The sequence below is a fragment of the Dendrobates tinctorius genome, unplaced genomic scaffold (assembly GCF_039654945.1).
Source record: "Dendrobates tinctorius isolate UK_male_01 unplaced genomic scaffold, ASM3965494v1 ptg000154l, whole genome shotgun sequence".
Lineage (NCBI taxonomy): Eukaryota > Metazoa > Chordata > Amphibia > Anura > Dendrobatidae > Dendrobates > Dendrobates tinctorius.
Window position 1 is genome coordinate 16,551,153 of NW_027361821.1, and position 16,134 is coordinate 16,567,286.

General features: G+C 44.9%; 1 protein-coding gene across 1 annotated transcript in view; it reads right to left on the reverse strand.

The window, feature by feature from the left end:
• Window positions 1-16,134, reverse strand: part of LOC141050921 (probable global transcription activator SNF2L1) — a 153,578-nt gene that overhangs the window by 83,780 nt on the left and 53,664 nt on the right. The window contains exons 12-16 of the mRNA XM_073547622.1: window positions 15,175-15,296; window positions 4,276-4,428; window positions 3,717-3,849; window positions 2,732-2,880; window positions 2,358-2,477 (exon numbers count right to left, since the gene is read on the reverse strand). Coding sequence (XP_073403723.1) covers window positions 2,358-2,477; window positions 2,732-2,880; window positions 3,717-3,849; window positions 4,276-4,428; window positions 15,175-15,296 — 677 coding nt within the window. The remainder of the gene's footprint in view (window positions 1-2,357; window positions 2,478-2,731; window positions 2,881-3,716; window positions 3,850-4,275; window positions 4,429-15,174; window positions 15,297-16,134) is intronic.

The following is a 16,134-nucleotide window of genomic DNA, read 5'->3' on the forward strand; positions in this document are numbered from 1 at the left end:
GCAGAGTGAAGGCAAATGGGCCAACAAGTGCTAAACATCTCTGGAAACTCCTTCAAGACTGTTGGAAGACCATTTCCGGTGACTACCTCTTGAAGCTCATCAAGAGAATGCCAAGAGTGTACAAAGCAGTAATCAAAGCAAACGGTGGCTACTTTGAAGAACCTAGAATATAAGACATGCTTTCAGTTGTTTCACACTTTTTTGTTAATTATATAATTCCACATGTGTTAATTCATAGTTTTGATGCCTTCAGAGTGAATCTTCAATTTTCATAGTCATGAAAATAAAGAAAACTTTTTGAATGAGAAGGTGTGTCCAAACTTTTGGTCTGTACTGTATATATGTAATCGATATTATACAGTGTATTACATATTTACAATTAATTACAGTTTTTTGTGTTCTAAAGTTGTATTCCAATAAATAGATATTATGTTCTACCTAAATATCTTGATTATTGGATCATAGAAATGATTAAATGTCTGGTGTTCACATTGTACTACAATACATTTTTCACTTAAATAAAAGCAATAAATGTGGGAGTCGGAGTCGTGGAGTCGGTGTAAGGGAAATTGAGGAGTCGGAGTCGCAAGTTTGGCTTACCGACTCTCCACAGCCCTGGTGATAATTCCCTTTCTTCTCCTACTTTGGTTTAACCCCATCCTCCACTCCCCGTTACATTCCTCTGTTGTATGTGTGAGTATATTTGTACGTTTGGTATTCTTCTTTACCCCTGTGCGTATTACCTTGTTCGTCTGGTTTGTGTACTACGGTGGACTACTACTCCCCTCTCCCCAGGGCAGGGGAAGGGTACAAACTGGGCAGATTCAGGAGCTAAGGTAAGGTACGTTGTCCTGTCATCTTCACCGTCAGAAGTTATCCGGGGAACAGGGTGAGATAGGGCGCCCCCTAGTGTTAGGGACAGGGAAGGAGCCTCTGGTCCCGGGACACTCGATAACAGAGTCATGACACTGGCTACCACAATTGTAGTCAGATATGTTTTTCTCTAAAAGGCTCCAATGTTTCAGAGAAGATTTAGTTTGAAGAGCCGGGCGCCTTCTCCCTACTCCACTCTTGGTAATTGACATGTCTGTCCCTATTTACACACATAGTAGAGACCTGTCAATCACCAGGAGCAGGGCAGATATAGGCCAGCCACAGTTTTATCAGCAGGAGATTATCACTACAGGACTAGTTTACCTGTGCCATGTAGTCATCTATATTCATGACTTCTGTATAATCCCGCCCTTACCACTGATTGGCACGTTTACGCCTATGCAGTGTACACAGAAAGCTGACAATCACTGGTGTGGATGGGGTTATACAGAACTCAACATTCAGACAACTGGTAGATCTGCAGCAGAGAAAACAGGGATTGTATCAAAACTGCAGCAATCAGGGGTCTCTGCCCCTACATCATGCTGTTCTTAGATGGGTTTGCAAAACCTGGTGACAAATTTCCTTTCAGAGGCATATTTCAGCAAATATTGGACTCATAGTCCGTGTACCTATAGTCATGCAATCGTTGATTATGTAAGTCGTGACAATTTTTTGTGTGCCAGTTCCTACGATTCGGTGAAATACCACACCTGATTAGAAAGAACCATGCTTCATCAGACATGATGTATTCCAATGAGTGCAATGCCTGTGTAAGATTAATAGCCAAATGGCTTGTTTATTCCCTCTTTTAACTCTTGCATAGTTGACAGACGGTGGCTTTAGGTGCTGTCATTTCAGGACAAGTCTATATGCTGCTCTCTTGATGTGCGCTTATAATCCTTTTCTAGATGTTTACAACATCAATGGGTGTACTAACATTTGTTTGTCTATTTTTATTTTTGTTATCAGTTACAGATCCTGTGTTACATCACTTCTGCAACAGAACATGCACACTACTGTTTGCTGGAACCGCAAGGTTTGGAAATTAACCTTCAGATTAGTCCTGTGTTCCTGTGACTGAGGCTGGGTTACATAGATCTCCATTATCATGATGAATGGTTGGACACACACACTACTACTTTCCACCAAGATCCCACCAGAAGAAAAGGATATGATGGCCCTCATTCATCTCTTATACTGCTCTGGTTAAATGAAAGCGGAGTTCTTGATTGTTTGCTATGGGCAATATAGGAAGGTTAAGGTGAGACAGTTCTGATTAAAGAGGCCTGGTAAGTTCTAAATATACCACACAAGGGAATCAGGGCTGTTTGTGACCCCATCTACAGTACAATTATATATTGCCATAAGGGAGCTTAATTTGCCACTTAATGCTTTCTCAGTTATTATTGAGGTAAGGTTAGATAGTTGATACATATCTAGTAGGACGTAATATGTCATTTATAAAGCATGTGAAATGTTACCTTTTGTTTTTCTCGATAATCTTCTCCTTCAAAGTTATATAAACTTGTTTCTGTATCCATCGAGAAGTTTCTGAGTGAGCTTTCCCCCATGTTCTCCATGCGCTCAGCCATTTCAGCAGTCTGAAAAGAAGAGGTTTTCCTTATCTACAGAAGTAACACTAAATAGGGAGGTTTTAAAGATAAAGATGAGTATAAGAATAATGAATAACTCTACATCTGATCCGCCTGTATGAATGTGTATGTGCATGGTCACCTAGTCTGCACAGCAGGACACAGTATCGTTAATAGGTGTGCTTAATAATGATGGGAGTACTGGTGCTAACTGGCAGAAATCAATGGAACTGGATTAAATGACAAATAAGCAGCAATGCTACCTTCTTCTCCCCCCTTTCCAAAATTGTAGTAATGTCCTCATCTGTCAGTTCACTGTCCTTTGATGCAAACACATGGGTGGCTCCATGGCGAATCATCTGAAGCATTTCATCCTTCCCAAGTTTATTTGATTGCTGATCGATAAGTCGTCCTAAAGTTGGAAAGATGACTTGGTTTTATCTAAATAATATATTATCATTCCTTAATGTGGAAAACCACTCTTACATAATAGTTTTTTCGTAATGTTGTAAATATATTTGTATGTATTTCAGCATTTTCTGAAACTATAAAGTAAACCACAAGATTATGAGAATGAAAACAGGGATTTAGATCAGTAATTTCTTCTCACTCTTTGCTTCCGTCTAGCACAGGGGTGGGGAACCTCAGGCCCCAGGGCCATTTACAGCCCTCCATGACCTTTAATCCGGCCCCCGGGCAGATTCTCAGGGACCACAGTGCTTTGGCAGGGAGTTATATTTTGATTGCCACCAGCTCATTAATTTCTTCTTGCTCTGTGAGCACATACACGCAGTGTTCACTACTGAACACTGAAGGGCATGGGATTACGTCCTGACACCAGTGCCAGAGTCAGGATGTACTTTGTGAGCGGAGTTTGTATGGCCCCTGAAGGGTGGTATAAATATCCAAATGGCCCTTGGCAGAAAAAAGATTCCCCACCCCTGGTCTAGCAGCTGAGTTTTTGGTGAGCTTTTTACACTGTGTATTTATTGCGCACAAAACGCAGCGTCTTACAGTTCCAGTAAAGTGGATGGGATTTATAGAACTCTGCTGCCTGTTTCCATAGACATTCATCCCTATGGGAGAAGAGCTGAGCACAGCTATTATCACATCACCGACCCCAAGCGGCTGGCATCGACTCCCACCACAGTATTGAAACCCAGAGAAGGGATTAAGTCTCCATTTTTTTTGCAGATCAGACTTGGCCATCCAATGCTATGGGAATGGGAGAAACAGACGGCAAGATACCTTGCTGGATGACTATAGAATCCAGTCGAAGCTTTAGCTCTGCTCTCTCCACGATCCTTTCTTCCACTGTATTGTCGGTAATGAGCCGAAATACCCGAACAGTCTTCGTCTGGCCTATGCGATGGGCTCGATCCTGTTGCAAATAAAAAGATAAAAAAAATTGTTGTGCAGAAACTTGATAACAATCAAAAGTTATGATCCAGAAATACACTGGTGCTGGACTGACTGAGGGGTGCTGGAATGACTGAGGAGTGCTGAGGGGGTCTTTCTGGGGAGAATCAACTTCTAAAAAACCCATGGGGTGACATCTACTTATATCTCTAGGTGTAGTCTGTCTGCATTTTACCCTATTAGTTACGGGGTGATTTTTCTGCAGCATCTGACCCTAATTGTGGACAACAATCATATTAGTCCCATGATTAGCCCGTAATTCTCACATATCGAATCTAAAATCCAGGATATAAAGTATTCCCATTAGAAATATTTTGCTTGAATCTAAAACAGAAAACAAAATGTAGCAGCAAGTAACACGACAAGCACAGAAGTTTATATTCCTAACCATTGCTTGTAAATCGACTTGAGGGTTCCAGTCTGAGTCGTATAAAATCACCACATCAGCAGTTGCCAAATTTATTCCAAGGCCTCCGGCACGGGTACTCAGCATGAAGATGAATTTGCTGCTGTTAGGTGCATTAAATCTTTCTATGGCTTCCTGCAAATCGAAAAAGTTATTACAGACAGGTTAGTTCTCATACACAGAACAAATAATCGACTACTGTACAGCACAAGCCGAGCACACATGCTGCCAAATCAACATATCCCCAATATGCAAACACTAAAGAAGAATTCCAGCTTTTCTGCACATATAATGCTTATGCACCATCAATAGTCTCTCTGATGGTTTCATTTATTTCATCCCTTCTCGGTTTCATCTAAACATTTCTCCACCTTCATCATAGGACGTTGCGTAATGCGATCACTAGTGTTACAACTATTCCCCTATATACAGTACAGGGTGGGCCATTTATATGGATACACCTGGGTGGGCCATTTATAAAGATGTAATCCAAAATGTCTGACTTCAAAATGGCCGCCATGGTCACCACTCATCTTGAAAAGCTTTCCCCCCTCCCATATACTAATGTGCCACAAACAGGAAGTTGATATCACCAACCATTCCCATTTAACTTAGGTTTATCCATATAAATGGCCCACCCTGTACTGTGTAGTCAGGAAGTCAGTCTCTGACATTCTGTGACCCACAAGATCACATCATTGTGAATCACATCCCTCCTGGCAGCTTCATGGGATATGTAGTCTGCATTATTTGACCCATATCAGATGGGAAGGATTAACGCCTTATCAACTAATGACAGATATACCCAACCATGGAAGATGCTGTTTGTGTTAAATGAGAACAATTATCTTTCACAACTTTGGCAGGACCCAACCAGAGGGGTAATTCTACAGGTTAATATAGTGTTCTACAGCTGTGCGGCTGCCGTACTCAAGCCCAGAAATCAGAAGGAACTTAACTTTAATTCTCGCAGCAGCCTCCGGCTTTCAGTGGTAGAGGCTCAGCTGGTGCGGCTTCAGTCACCGCTCAGCACATAGTGAGCAGCAGCTGTAACCACGCCCCAGCACTGACTGCCAGCCAGCTCAGCAGTGCATCAGTACAGAGCGAGCTGTCAGTGAGGGGGTGTGGTTACAGCCGCAACTAAGTATGAGCGGTGACTGAAGCCACACCTCTACAACTGAAAGCCGAGATTGCAGGGAGTAATAAATTTCACTTCCTCCTAGCAGCCGGGCTTTCAATGTGGTGGCGGTGACGGCAGCCCGGCTTTAGAACACTATTAACCTGCAGATTAACCCCATATGTGCAGGTTTATAGTGTTTGGGGACATGACAAGTTCCCTTTAGGTAGTTGTAGAGAAAAAATAAACTGTAAAAAAAAACAAATCAAGGCAGAAAACATTGAGACAGCAACACTCATTGCCAAAGAAAGAAAAATAATCTAAAAATATTATTCAACTACATAAACATTCAAAATAATAGTGTTGGCCCCTCAAAAATAATCTGGGTGAAATGGTGGAAGCGGAAGAGGAACAGGGATCTTTACAAGAAAATCCCATGAAGACCATATGATCAGGGGCACCAAAAATTCTAAAAAAAAAAAATCACTAAAATCAAATCGAAACGGGCCCAGATAGCATACACTCCCTGTGAAGAATATTGGAGATATAATTTCATGTCAATCATTTGTATCCTATTTGGCATGGGATTATATAATCGCCTTCCAATGTGCAGTTATAACAGGACACCTAGCTCAGCAGTTGGTAAAGCTTCAAAAGTGACAGATCTCACACCTTGAACCAGCTAAGCTCAGAACAAAAGGCTTGCTTGCAAAATAGATACCATGTGTAGTAATCCACACGTCCATTTCTCGGTTTAATTTTTCATGCTATCGGACTGGTTTCTGGCCCGATATAAATCTGTTGGTGGCAGGCCTACCTGGTATACCAGGTGCTGTTTCACTGGAGCTAGTGAAAGGGGGCTCTCAACCTGTCAGGGTTGTGGGCGAGTGTGGTGTCATATCAGTGACTGCGTGGGCCACATCGTCTCACTCTCCATGCCTTCCTGGGCCCGTGTGGACAGGGGGTGTCTATGTAAAACTGTGCCAAGCTGACCTTAAGTGTCCCCAAGGGGTAAGGAATATCACAATAGTGAAAGTGGGGAAACCCGTATAACGTGGTCCTTCTGATGTAATCGTGATGTCAGGCAGGGTGGTGAGGAGTGGGTTCGTCACAACCCCATCAAAAACACAGGCAAAATTTAAAAAAAAAAACCACTTAAAAAAGTAAGTATCTTTTGCAATAATTTTTCCTGCCAACACATCAGTATTTGACAGATTTTTTTTTTGTTACCAATACTGAACGTTTAAACATACCCTTATTGCTATCAGCATCCAGTATCTTCACATTACAATTACCCAGCACATATCAACTACTCTTATTTGTGATGGAACACTGTGAATAGGGAATACATTGTAAAAACATTAAAAAAAAATGCCCAACAGCTTCATAAAGCAGGACATATGCTAACTCTGGAGGTGGGTGCGTTGTAGATGCCTTTATCTTGTGCTGGAGATGTGGGAGCGCCCAGACGGCAGCAATCACACTGCACTGACATGATTTTTGCTGTTTTCCTGGTATATCATATTACTTTTTATTTTGTCATACAGCGGCCTCAGAGCATAATGGGTAATGCAGAGTGTACGCTTCTCCTGGATACATAGCTATTCCCAGACATATTCTGTCCTCCGAATCGTCAGATTTGGTAAACAAGATGATGTGCAGGAAAAGAGCCAGCCGGGAAACTGAAGGCAGCCATTATAGTATCTGTTCCAGGAAACATCCATGAGTACGATTCTAAAGAGAAGCACTGCTGTTTACTGCAGGGTTGTCACTCTCCATATTCTTTATTGAATTTAATAATAAAATAAGCCATAAATACCCCATGTAAAGCTCGCAGGAATGTGTACAGGTAATAGAAGCTTGAAAATGGAACATAATCACTTTATGTTGCTCAAATAGATGCTAATGGACGCTGGAGCAGAGAAACAGAGAAAGGTCTACACTTCTGTTGTTTAGGAACAGCTTTCATTTGTGACCACAACCTGCTGTGTATGATGAAAAAAAAAAAAAAGGAGAGCGCTACGAAAACCACATTCACGCGTTCAGTATTTGGTCACTATTTTACCTCAGTATTTGTAAGCCAAAACCAGGAGTGGGGGATAAATCCAGAAGTGGTGACAGGTTTCTATTACACTTTTCCTCTGATTGTTCCACTCCTGGGTTTGGCTACAAATACTGAGGTAAAAAACTCATCAAACACTGATAGTGTGAACGTAACCTAAATGCGATAGTAACCTGAAGGTGTGGAGGAGCTGGCACAACAACTTCCAAAGGCTACAACTGCTTCCACGAAATCCTGAAGGGTACTGCGTTTCGGGGCCGATCTGGCTCCTTCATCGGGTACATCTGCCCCACCTGATGAAGAAGCCAAATCGTCCCGAAACGTGTTGTTCGAATAAAAACCTGTATTTTCCACGTCATGTATGTTTGCATCCTCACTGGCAGCACTCAAAAAAGACCGCAATTTTTTCGGTATAATTATTCCTTGAGTCTTGACAGTACCTTTCAGGACTTCGCCAAAGCAGCTGTAGCCTTTGGAAGTTGGAGTAATCATGAAGGAGCCAGAATCGGCCATGAAAAGAATTGTCTGGTTAAACACCTGTATTTTCCACATGTTTTTTTCTGTGTAATTATTGCTATAAATTGTGGAAACAGACTATCCCTCCTCATGTACTTCTAAACAAAGAAATGAACTGTTTTGATCCCAAGCTAGTCTGGAAAGCATCCTCTAGCAATGGTTCTCAGAAAACCTTTATCTTTCACACTCCACTAGTTTCCTTTTCCAAAAACAAATCATACAGCCCCCTATATTACACTGCTCTTACTACAATGAAATAGCAGACAGTAAAAACTGAATGCACCTTGTGTTTGCAGCTACTGCTGGGGGTATACCTTCAACAGTCTAGGTGTTGTGGTGTAGTTACCACTGTGTCCGCTAGGGGGCGCTGTGTGGATGTGTTAGGAGAGAGGATGAATGGCAGAATACTGAATGACCGTTGTGTATCTCAAGGTGGGTGGCCTTGAGATGGAGACTTATGTGTGTGTTGATCAGCAGTGATAATGCTGAGGTGCTGTTTCAACGTGTCTGGGAGAAGTCTCCAGGTAGCTGGTAAATCGGGCCGGACTAGTTACCTACAAATCTACCCAGGGGTGTGGTTGAGAAGGATACTGTAAAGTGTGTGAGAATGGTTCAAGGACCTGTGATGAGGTCATAGCCATGTGACCCGGTGGGTGTGGCTACGGACCATATAAGGTGGCCAGGGTAGGTCACATAGAGTGAATGCAAGGACCTGGTTGGTCCGTTTTGGAAGGCCCCGTCTGGGAGAGATGGGGGCTGTCTTCCTGACAGCAAGGAACGCTGTGTTGAATGGCTGCACGTGCCTAATGATTCCCTGGAGGGAATGGACGTCTGCAGCGTGATGAAGGAACTATGAGGAAACCCTGATGTGGGTGAGATAACTGAGGCTGAAGAGCCTGTGTATGCATAACCTGTGTGACCACAGGGATTACAGAGCTGAATTCTGTCATGGACGCTATGCTGATGTGAGGAATTTTATTACTGCTGTGGGTTTATGATGCCGAATAAACCGCATGGACTATGATTGTTTTGTGGAAAACCCGTGCCGGATCTGGTTTTGTGGCGGCTAAGCGAGTATCCCCTACTTGAATAACAGCGCTACCTCACAATTGGTTGGAGAAAGATATGGGCATTGTTGTAGCCTTGTTGCTAGGAGCAACAGAAGAGGACTGTAAAGTTTTGGTTGCTAAGGGCAACGGTTTCCAAAGACACATGTTGCAGTGCTGGCAACACTGAGCCAGGAGGGCTGACGGTAGTGAAAGCCGTGTGATATACTGACAGCAGGTCAGTGAAAGAGACTGGTGATTGCTAGGGTGCCTCTGCGGATAAGAGGTACCCGAGGACCTGTGTGGCCGACACAGGTAACGGACAGGTGTTCGTGCTGTACTGACCTGGGTCAGTGAGAAAGACTGTGTTCCTGGAGGGTTCAGTGAGCAAGGTCCTGGAGGGTCAGTGTTGGGAGGTTCTGGGAGAAGAATTGGATCCCTGGAGCACGTGGTATGACCTTGAACCTGGTGAGGCGTGAGTGTTGGGCAGTCTCAGGAGGAGATAGATGTCCTGAAGAGCACCCACTGAGCCCCTGGACCTGGTGAGGCCGGTGTATTGGGAAACCCTGGGAGGGTCGGCTCCCTGAATAGCACCCGGTGCACCCTGTGTGTTGGACGGTCTCAGGCGGAGATGGAACGTCCTGAAAAGCACACAGACAGGACACGTGAGTTTTGTGTGGTCTGTTTTTTTTCTTTTCTCAACTCAGCCTGCGGTGGCTCAGTGGGAGTCAAGAAGGTGACAAGCGGCCTCCTGTAACTCGGCGGGGTTACGAAGGTGACACCAGCAGCTGTGTGTGAACGGCAGCCAGTGGTGTCGAAGATCGGTGACAGCAGGAGCTGTGGTGGTGCCAACAAGGACTTGTGTGGTATCGTAAGAGACATAAACTGTGTTGTGTGAACTGTGGTCTGAGAAAACCGGTATAACGGACATGGGGAAATCCTGAAAGGGGGCGGAGGCCCAAATCGGGGTGGTAGCCCAAAAGGGGTGGAGTCCCAGAGGGGGGCGGTGACCCAAATTGGGATGGTTGTCCAGAAAGGGGCCGGTGTGGCAAAACAGGAATCGCAGTGTTCGTGTATGTTGTTTCCAGAATGTGGGATATTCTTTCCGGATGATGACTGGCCGCAAGTGTGTACCGAGATGCTGCACCGGGAAGGAATCTCGGGACGGTTGGACTCAAAGAGTCAGGTGACTGACAGGAACTCCTCTCACTTTCTGTTTGACTGAGAGAAAATGGTCCAGGTTCGCTGTAAACATGGGGTCACGGTGAACTATGCGGTAGACAGAGTAATGTTTGAGGGGTGCAAAGGCAGTGAGTGCCAAGGTGGCAGTATACCACCAGACTTAGTGTATGCCTTGGAGTGGGGCCGGGACTTTGTCAGGTTTGATGACATATGCCAGGAGGTTGGAGACGGTCCTACTGTTGGGCTAACCGATATTAAGACGGTGACGGCTCCTGACATGGACAGGTCAGAGGTAGAAGTGACCGGGAAAAGGGGTACGTCTGCCCAACGGACGGACCTGACATCTCGTGACCAGACCGAGGTTGACCTGGTTGATAAGACGGCTGGAGTATTGGCACGGTTAATGGGTAACAGGAGGGATTGCTCGGCAGGTCGGGGTGACGCAGACTCTGGGGGTGACTGTGGCTCTGAGAGAGAAAGGGAGCACAGAAGGGCTAGAGAAGGAAGTCTCTGAGCTCAGAGGTCACCTGTCAACGTGGCAAGACATGAAAAAGACCCTTAGGGAAGAGACAGAAGAACATATGAGACAGGAAAGAGTCCTGAGACAAACGACCGAGCACCGGGTCAAGGAGCTCGAGAAAGAAGTCATGGAGCTCAAAGAAACTGTAAGACGTCTTCTGCGGGAGAAGAGCTTTGATGAAGATGTACAGCGGCCGGGCCCGAGTGACAACAAGACGGAACTGCCAGTACCAATCGTGGCAAAGGGTCATGAAGAGATAAAATCTTGTGAACCGAAGACAGTAACCCGGTCGGGTCAACGGTAGTGAGGGAAGTGTCTGTGGTAAAGCCAGAGTCTTCTGTCCAGGAAGAGAGAAAGACCACGACCTTCAAATCTGTAGTCGAGGTACCCAAAGACATGCAAGAAGCCTGTGCTGAGGAAGGTGTGCATGAGGCTTTCAAAGAGGCGGTCAAGGTGTGTAAGGTGCACTGGGCACCTGAGACTCCGCAATTGGTGATAATTTCAGGCAGAGAAGATACATCAAAACGGGTAGCTGTCCTGAAAGAAATGCATCTGCAATGTCTTCACACCAAACAGCTGGTTAGGCGGAGTAATATGAAAGCTGCTCGACGCCTAGAGTTAGCAAGAGAGGCTATGGATCGGTTGGGTTTGCAGAAAGATGTGATTCCGGTACCCAAGGGTCTGATTGGGAGAATCATTGGAAGATTCGGGAAGGTAATGCAAGACCTTGTGGATATCTCTGGTGTAGTGAGGGTGAGGATCCCTCCTTATGATGAAGACCAGATATCCAGTGAAGAGGGTAGGATTCCCATCATGGTGGTTGGCTCCGTGGTAAGCCTGAGAAACTTTTGGATGCTATTGGAGTATCGAGTGGGGTACCTGCAAGAGATTGAGAAGTTAAGGCTGGACCGTCGATGGATCAATAAAGAGGTACGGAACACCAGGTGGCAGCCGCCTTCCACCCAAGATGTAAGGACCCGAAGGGTTCCTCCAAGAAGTGACATGGCAGGTGGCCGAAGAATGTCAACAAGTGGTAGTTTGACTGGCACAATGAAGTTGAAAGACCGTAGTTCCTGTGAGATGCTGAATGAGTCAGACTCAGGCTTAACTAAGACTTATGACCGCACTGACCGGGGGAGCTGGTCGGGGAACGGAACAGACAGGGAGAGGAATGTGGTGACTAAACAGTGTCTGATGACGCAGACAGACCGTGACTGGAGGGTCAAAGATCAGGGCCTATATTCTGACCGCTGGGGGCGGGGGAGGCCTAATGTAGGAATGACGCCATGTGACAGATGGAGATGGTTCTCTCTACCTATGGGGCAAGGTGTAATGAGTGCCCGGTCTCGAGATCCTGGTGTAAAGTTGTGTGTTCAACCCCACAAGTTTGAACAGAGGGGGGAGGTATGTGGTATAGTAACCACTGTGTCTGCTAGGGGGCGCTGTGTGGATGTCCTAGGAGAGAGGATAAATGGCAGAATACTGAATGACCGCTGTGTATCTCAAGGTGGGTGGCCTTGAGATAGAGACTTAAGTGTGTGTTGATCAGCAGTGATAATGCTGAGGTGCTGTTTCAGCGTGTCCGGGAGAAGTCTCCAGGTAGCTGGTGAATCGGGCGAGACTAATTACCTACAAATCCACCCAGGGGTGTGGTTGAGAAGGATATTGTAAAGTGTGTGAGAATGGTTCAAGGACCTGTGATGAGGTCATAGCCATGTGACCCGGTGGGCGTGGCTACGGACCATATAAGGTGGCCAGGGTAGGTCACATAGGGTGAATGCAGGGACCTGGTTGGTCCGTTTTGGAAGGCCCCGTCTGGGAGAGATGGGGGCTGTCTTCCTGACAGCAAGGAACACTGTGTTGAATGGCTGCACGTGCCTGATGATTCCCTGGAGGCAATGGACGTCTGCAGCGTGATGAAGGAACTATGAGGAAACCCTGACATGAGATAACTGAGGCTGGAGAGCCTGTGTATGCATAACCTGTGTGACCACAGGGATTACAGAGCTGAACTCTGTCATGGACGCTATGCTGATTTGAGGAACTTTATGTTACTGCTGTGCGTTTATGATGCTGAATAAACCGCATGGACTATGATTGTTTTGTGGAAAACCCGTGCCGGATCTGGTTTTGTGGCGGCTAAGCAACTATCCCCTACTTGAATAACAGCACTACCTTACAGTGTATAATGTGGTATCTGTCCAATATAGAGGCATCACCGTAAAAAAATATGTATATGCTGTGTAGCATGGGGTACTTATTTGTAGTAGCCAAAAAAGAAAAGAACAGTCTGCTATGGTTTCCTATACAGCTAAATAAATGGTGTGCAGATGTAGACAGACAGAAGTCCAAAAGACACTCTTCTGTGCTCTGTTCGGTGAATGACGGTCTAATGCTGTAGTATACAGCAGGGGGCAGAGTGTGAACACAGAACTACACTAAAGGTACTGTCACACTTAGCGATGTACCAGCAATCCCGACCAGCGATGACGCGGTCAGGATCGCTGGTACATCACTAAGTGGTCGCTAGTGAGCTGCCACACAGGCAGATCTCACCAGCGACATCGCAGGGGTCGGGGGTCGCTACTTACCTGTCAGACGAGGTGATGAAGACGTCCTCCCGCCCACGTCCACGCATCGCTCGTCTCCACAGCAGGAAGCCCCAGCAGGAAGCTGACGACGAGAAATGGTCCAGGACGTTTTCGCGCGATCAGCGATAACCAGCGGGGGGGCGGTCGGAGGTAAGTATCCAACATAGCGATATCACTAGCGATATCGCTATAACATCACAAAAACCAGTGACGTTATAGCGATATTTCTAGCGATATCGCTTAGTGTGACAGGCCCTTAAGGCTGGCTTCACACATCTGACATTCTTGGATTGTGAACAAACCATGATGTCAGGACTAGCCATGGGTTTCCTGACCCACACTCAGCAGTCTCATATATGCCAGTGAGACTAGGGAGCTCAGATCAGGAGACCCTTTGCCAGTCCGTATTCAGACCATGAATGTTAGTTGTGTAAAGCTGGCCTAACGCCCCCCATTCACACTGTATTAACGTCAGTCAAACCCACCAATATCAACAAGCTCAGCCGACAATCTAATGTGCATGGGAGCCCCAAACAGATGACTGATAGGGAATTTAAGCATGTCTGACAGCGTCATTTTCATAGAGAACCCAGATGTGTGGGAGCTCCTGTGTTTGGGAGTGACAGTGAAAATAGGTGCTGTACGAACAATTATCCGAAAGCCTTAATAGATGTATGGGGGTTTAACTCCCTCATGCTTGTAGTCTATAGATGAAAAACACTTCTCACTATGATTGACCATGTGGTTAATCTGCTACAGCACGATTAAATATAAAAGCTGTTCCATATAAATATCAGAGACAGCCATGCTGTTAACTAATGGGGGCATCCTAAACCCTTAAAGGAGCTTTCCCATGATCAATTACCTTTAGAATAATAAGTTTCACAATTGGATGTGTTTTAAGTAAAATGTTCCTGTGCTGAGAAAATTTTATAAATGTTCCCCTGCTGTGTACTGTGTAATGGCCGTGTCTAGCCATGCAGAGCTGCTCCAGGTCATGGTCGTAACATACGAAAGCTCCTTATCGCTGGGGGGGCATAAGTCAATAATGATAAATGAGTATAAAATGAAACAAAGTTGCTCACTGCTGCTACTTTCTGTGGTAACACATTTTACTGACTGAGATAACACATGAGTGAGAGTTTCTACAGCATCTCTAGTCCTCAAACCTCATCATAAATGATGTCACTGAGGTAGGAGCCCATAGTCTGTTGAGCTTATGTCACTGACTTGATTTACGATAAGCGCACAGGACTGGTGATAAAGCAGAAAAACTGGCTTCTGGGAGGTGTTACCTCTGAAAGTAGCAGCTGTGAGACCCTGGTGCTTCGTCTGTATACTCACTTATCATGACTGACTGATGCTTTCCCCCCTGCACAGGAGCTGTGGTGTGTGCCAACCATGAACTGGAGCAGCTCTGCATGGTCAGACACAGCCATTACACAGTACAGAGCAGGGGCACATTTATAAGATTATCTCAGCACAGGAACATTTTTTTAACACATCCAAATGTGCAACATATCACTATGCCAATATAAATTAAATAAAATGTTCTTTGTGGGACAAACCCTCTAAGTGGATAATAAGAAGGCATAAAAAACAGTCTATAAAGAGTTGTTTTTTTCCGGGCTAAGTTTGGCATTATTGAATATAAACTTGACTGTATGCATTTATATTTCTACATAAGATCTAATAAAGAAATCTCTGCATCTTGAAAGCCTAGCTTTGCTGATAAGCAGGTCCATTAGGCCTTGTGACCTACAAAGTCCTCAGCGGGAAAGATCCAGGACTGTAAAATCCTTCCAGTGAGCTCTGCGTGTCTGCAGATGAAAGCTAGCTGACATTACCTCTCTTTGTTCATGTGGTGTCTGTCCATCAAGGCGACAGTACTCATAGCCGCGCCACATGCAGTAATCTTCCAGAATGTCGAGCAGCCGGGTCATCTGACTGAATATCAGGACCCTAGATCCTACAAAAAGAAAGTATTTTCACGGCTACAATTGTGCACTGTTCATCAGCATATGGAGTACAGAAATACCAGGCAAGCAATCGCATTAATGGATTCTGGTGTTAACATATGGTTTGCTATTCTCCAGAATATGATGGCATTGTTAACTGTTACATCAGACAAGAAATGGCTTCCTATGCATCCTGTAATGTATAGAATAAATCAGCATAACACGTGATCAAGGCAGCGAAGGGCCGGAGTCATTGTCTCACCGCTAAATGAACAAAAAAGATTATGCGGTCACATCGCCATCTAGTGGAACTAAAATACCTAGCAGTGCAAAATCCTCTCATTTAGTTTTTGTAGGGTTTTTCCACTGTTTTCTTTTACAAGTTAAAAAAAAAACCAGCACCGGCTGTTACCTGCAAGTAAGTGGCAATTTATTAATTCCATTTTCACACAATTTTATTTAACAATGTGATGTCGTTGACCTGCTGTGTTTTTAGCAGCACCAGGGCCAGTCCTTAACGTGGCATTTTTTGTGTTTTATTTCATTAGAGAGCAGAGTAGGAATAGTAGCCAGAAAAGCTTTTTTACCAAAATCACACACACGTATACGGCCACAGCAAATTCACATGTACAGCAGGAACAGGCCGCTCTGGTGCTAATGGGGCTATTAAGGAATCCTGGGGCTTTATTCTCTCCTCCACAAACCACATAACAAGCTGCACTTCACACTTCTTATTGTGCAGTTCTGCTTCAGTCTTAGCACAATTGAATCTATTTTTACAAAATCCTTTTGACTCTAAAAAGCTAAAGTGCAGCAAACTGTGAATCAGTTCTAGATTTCATTATCAAA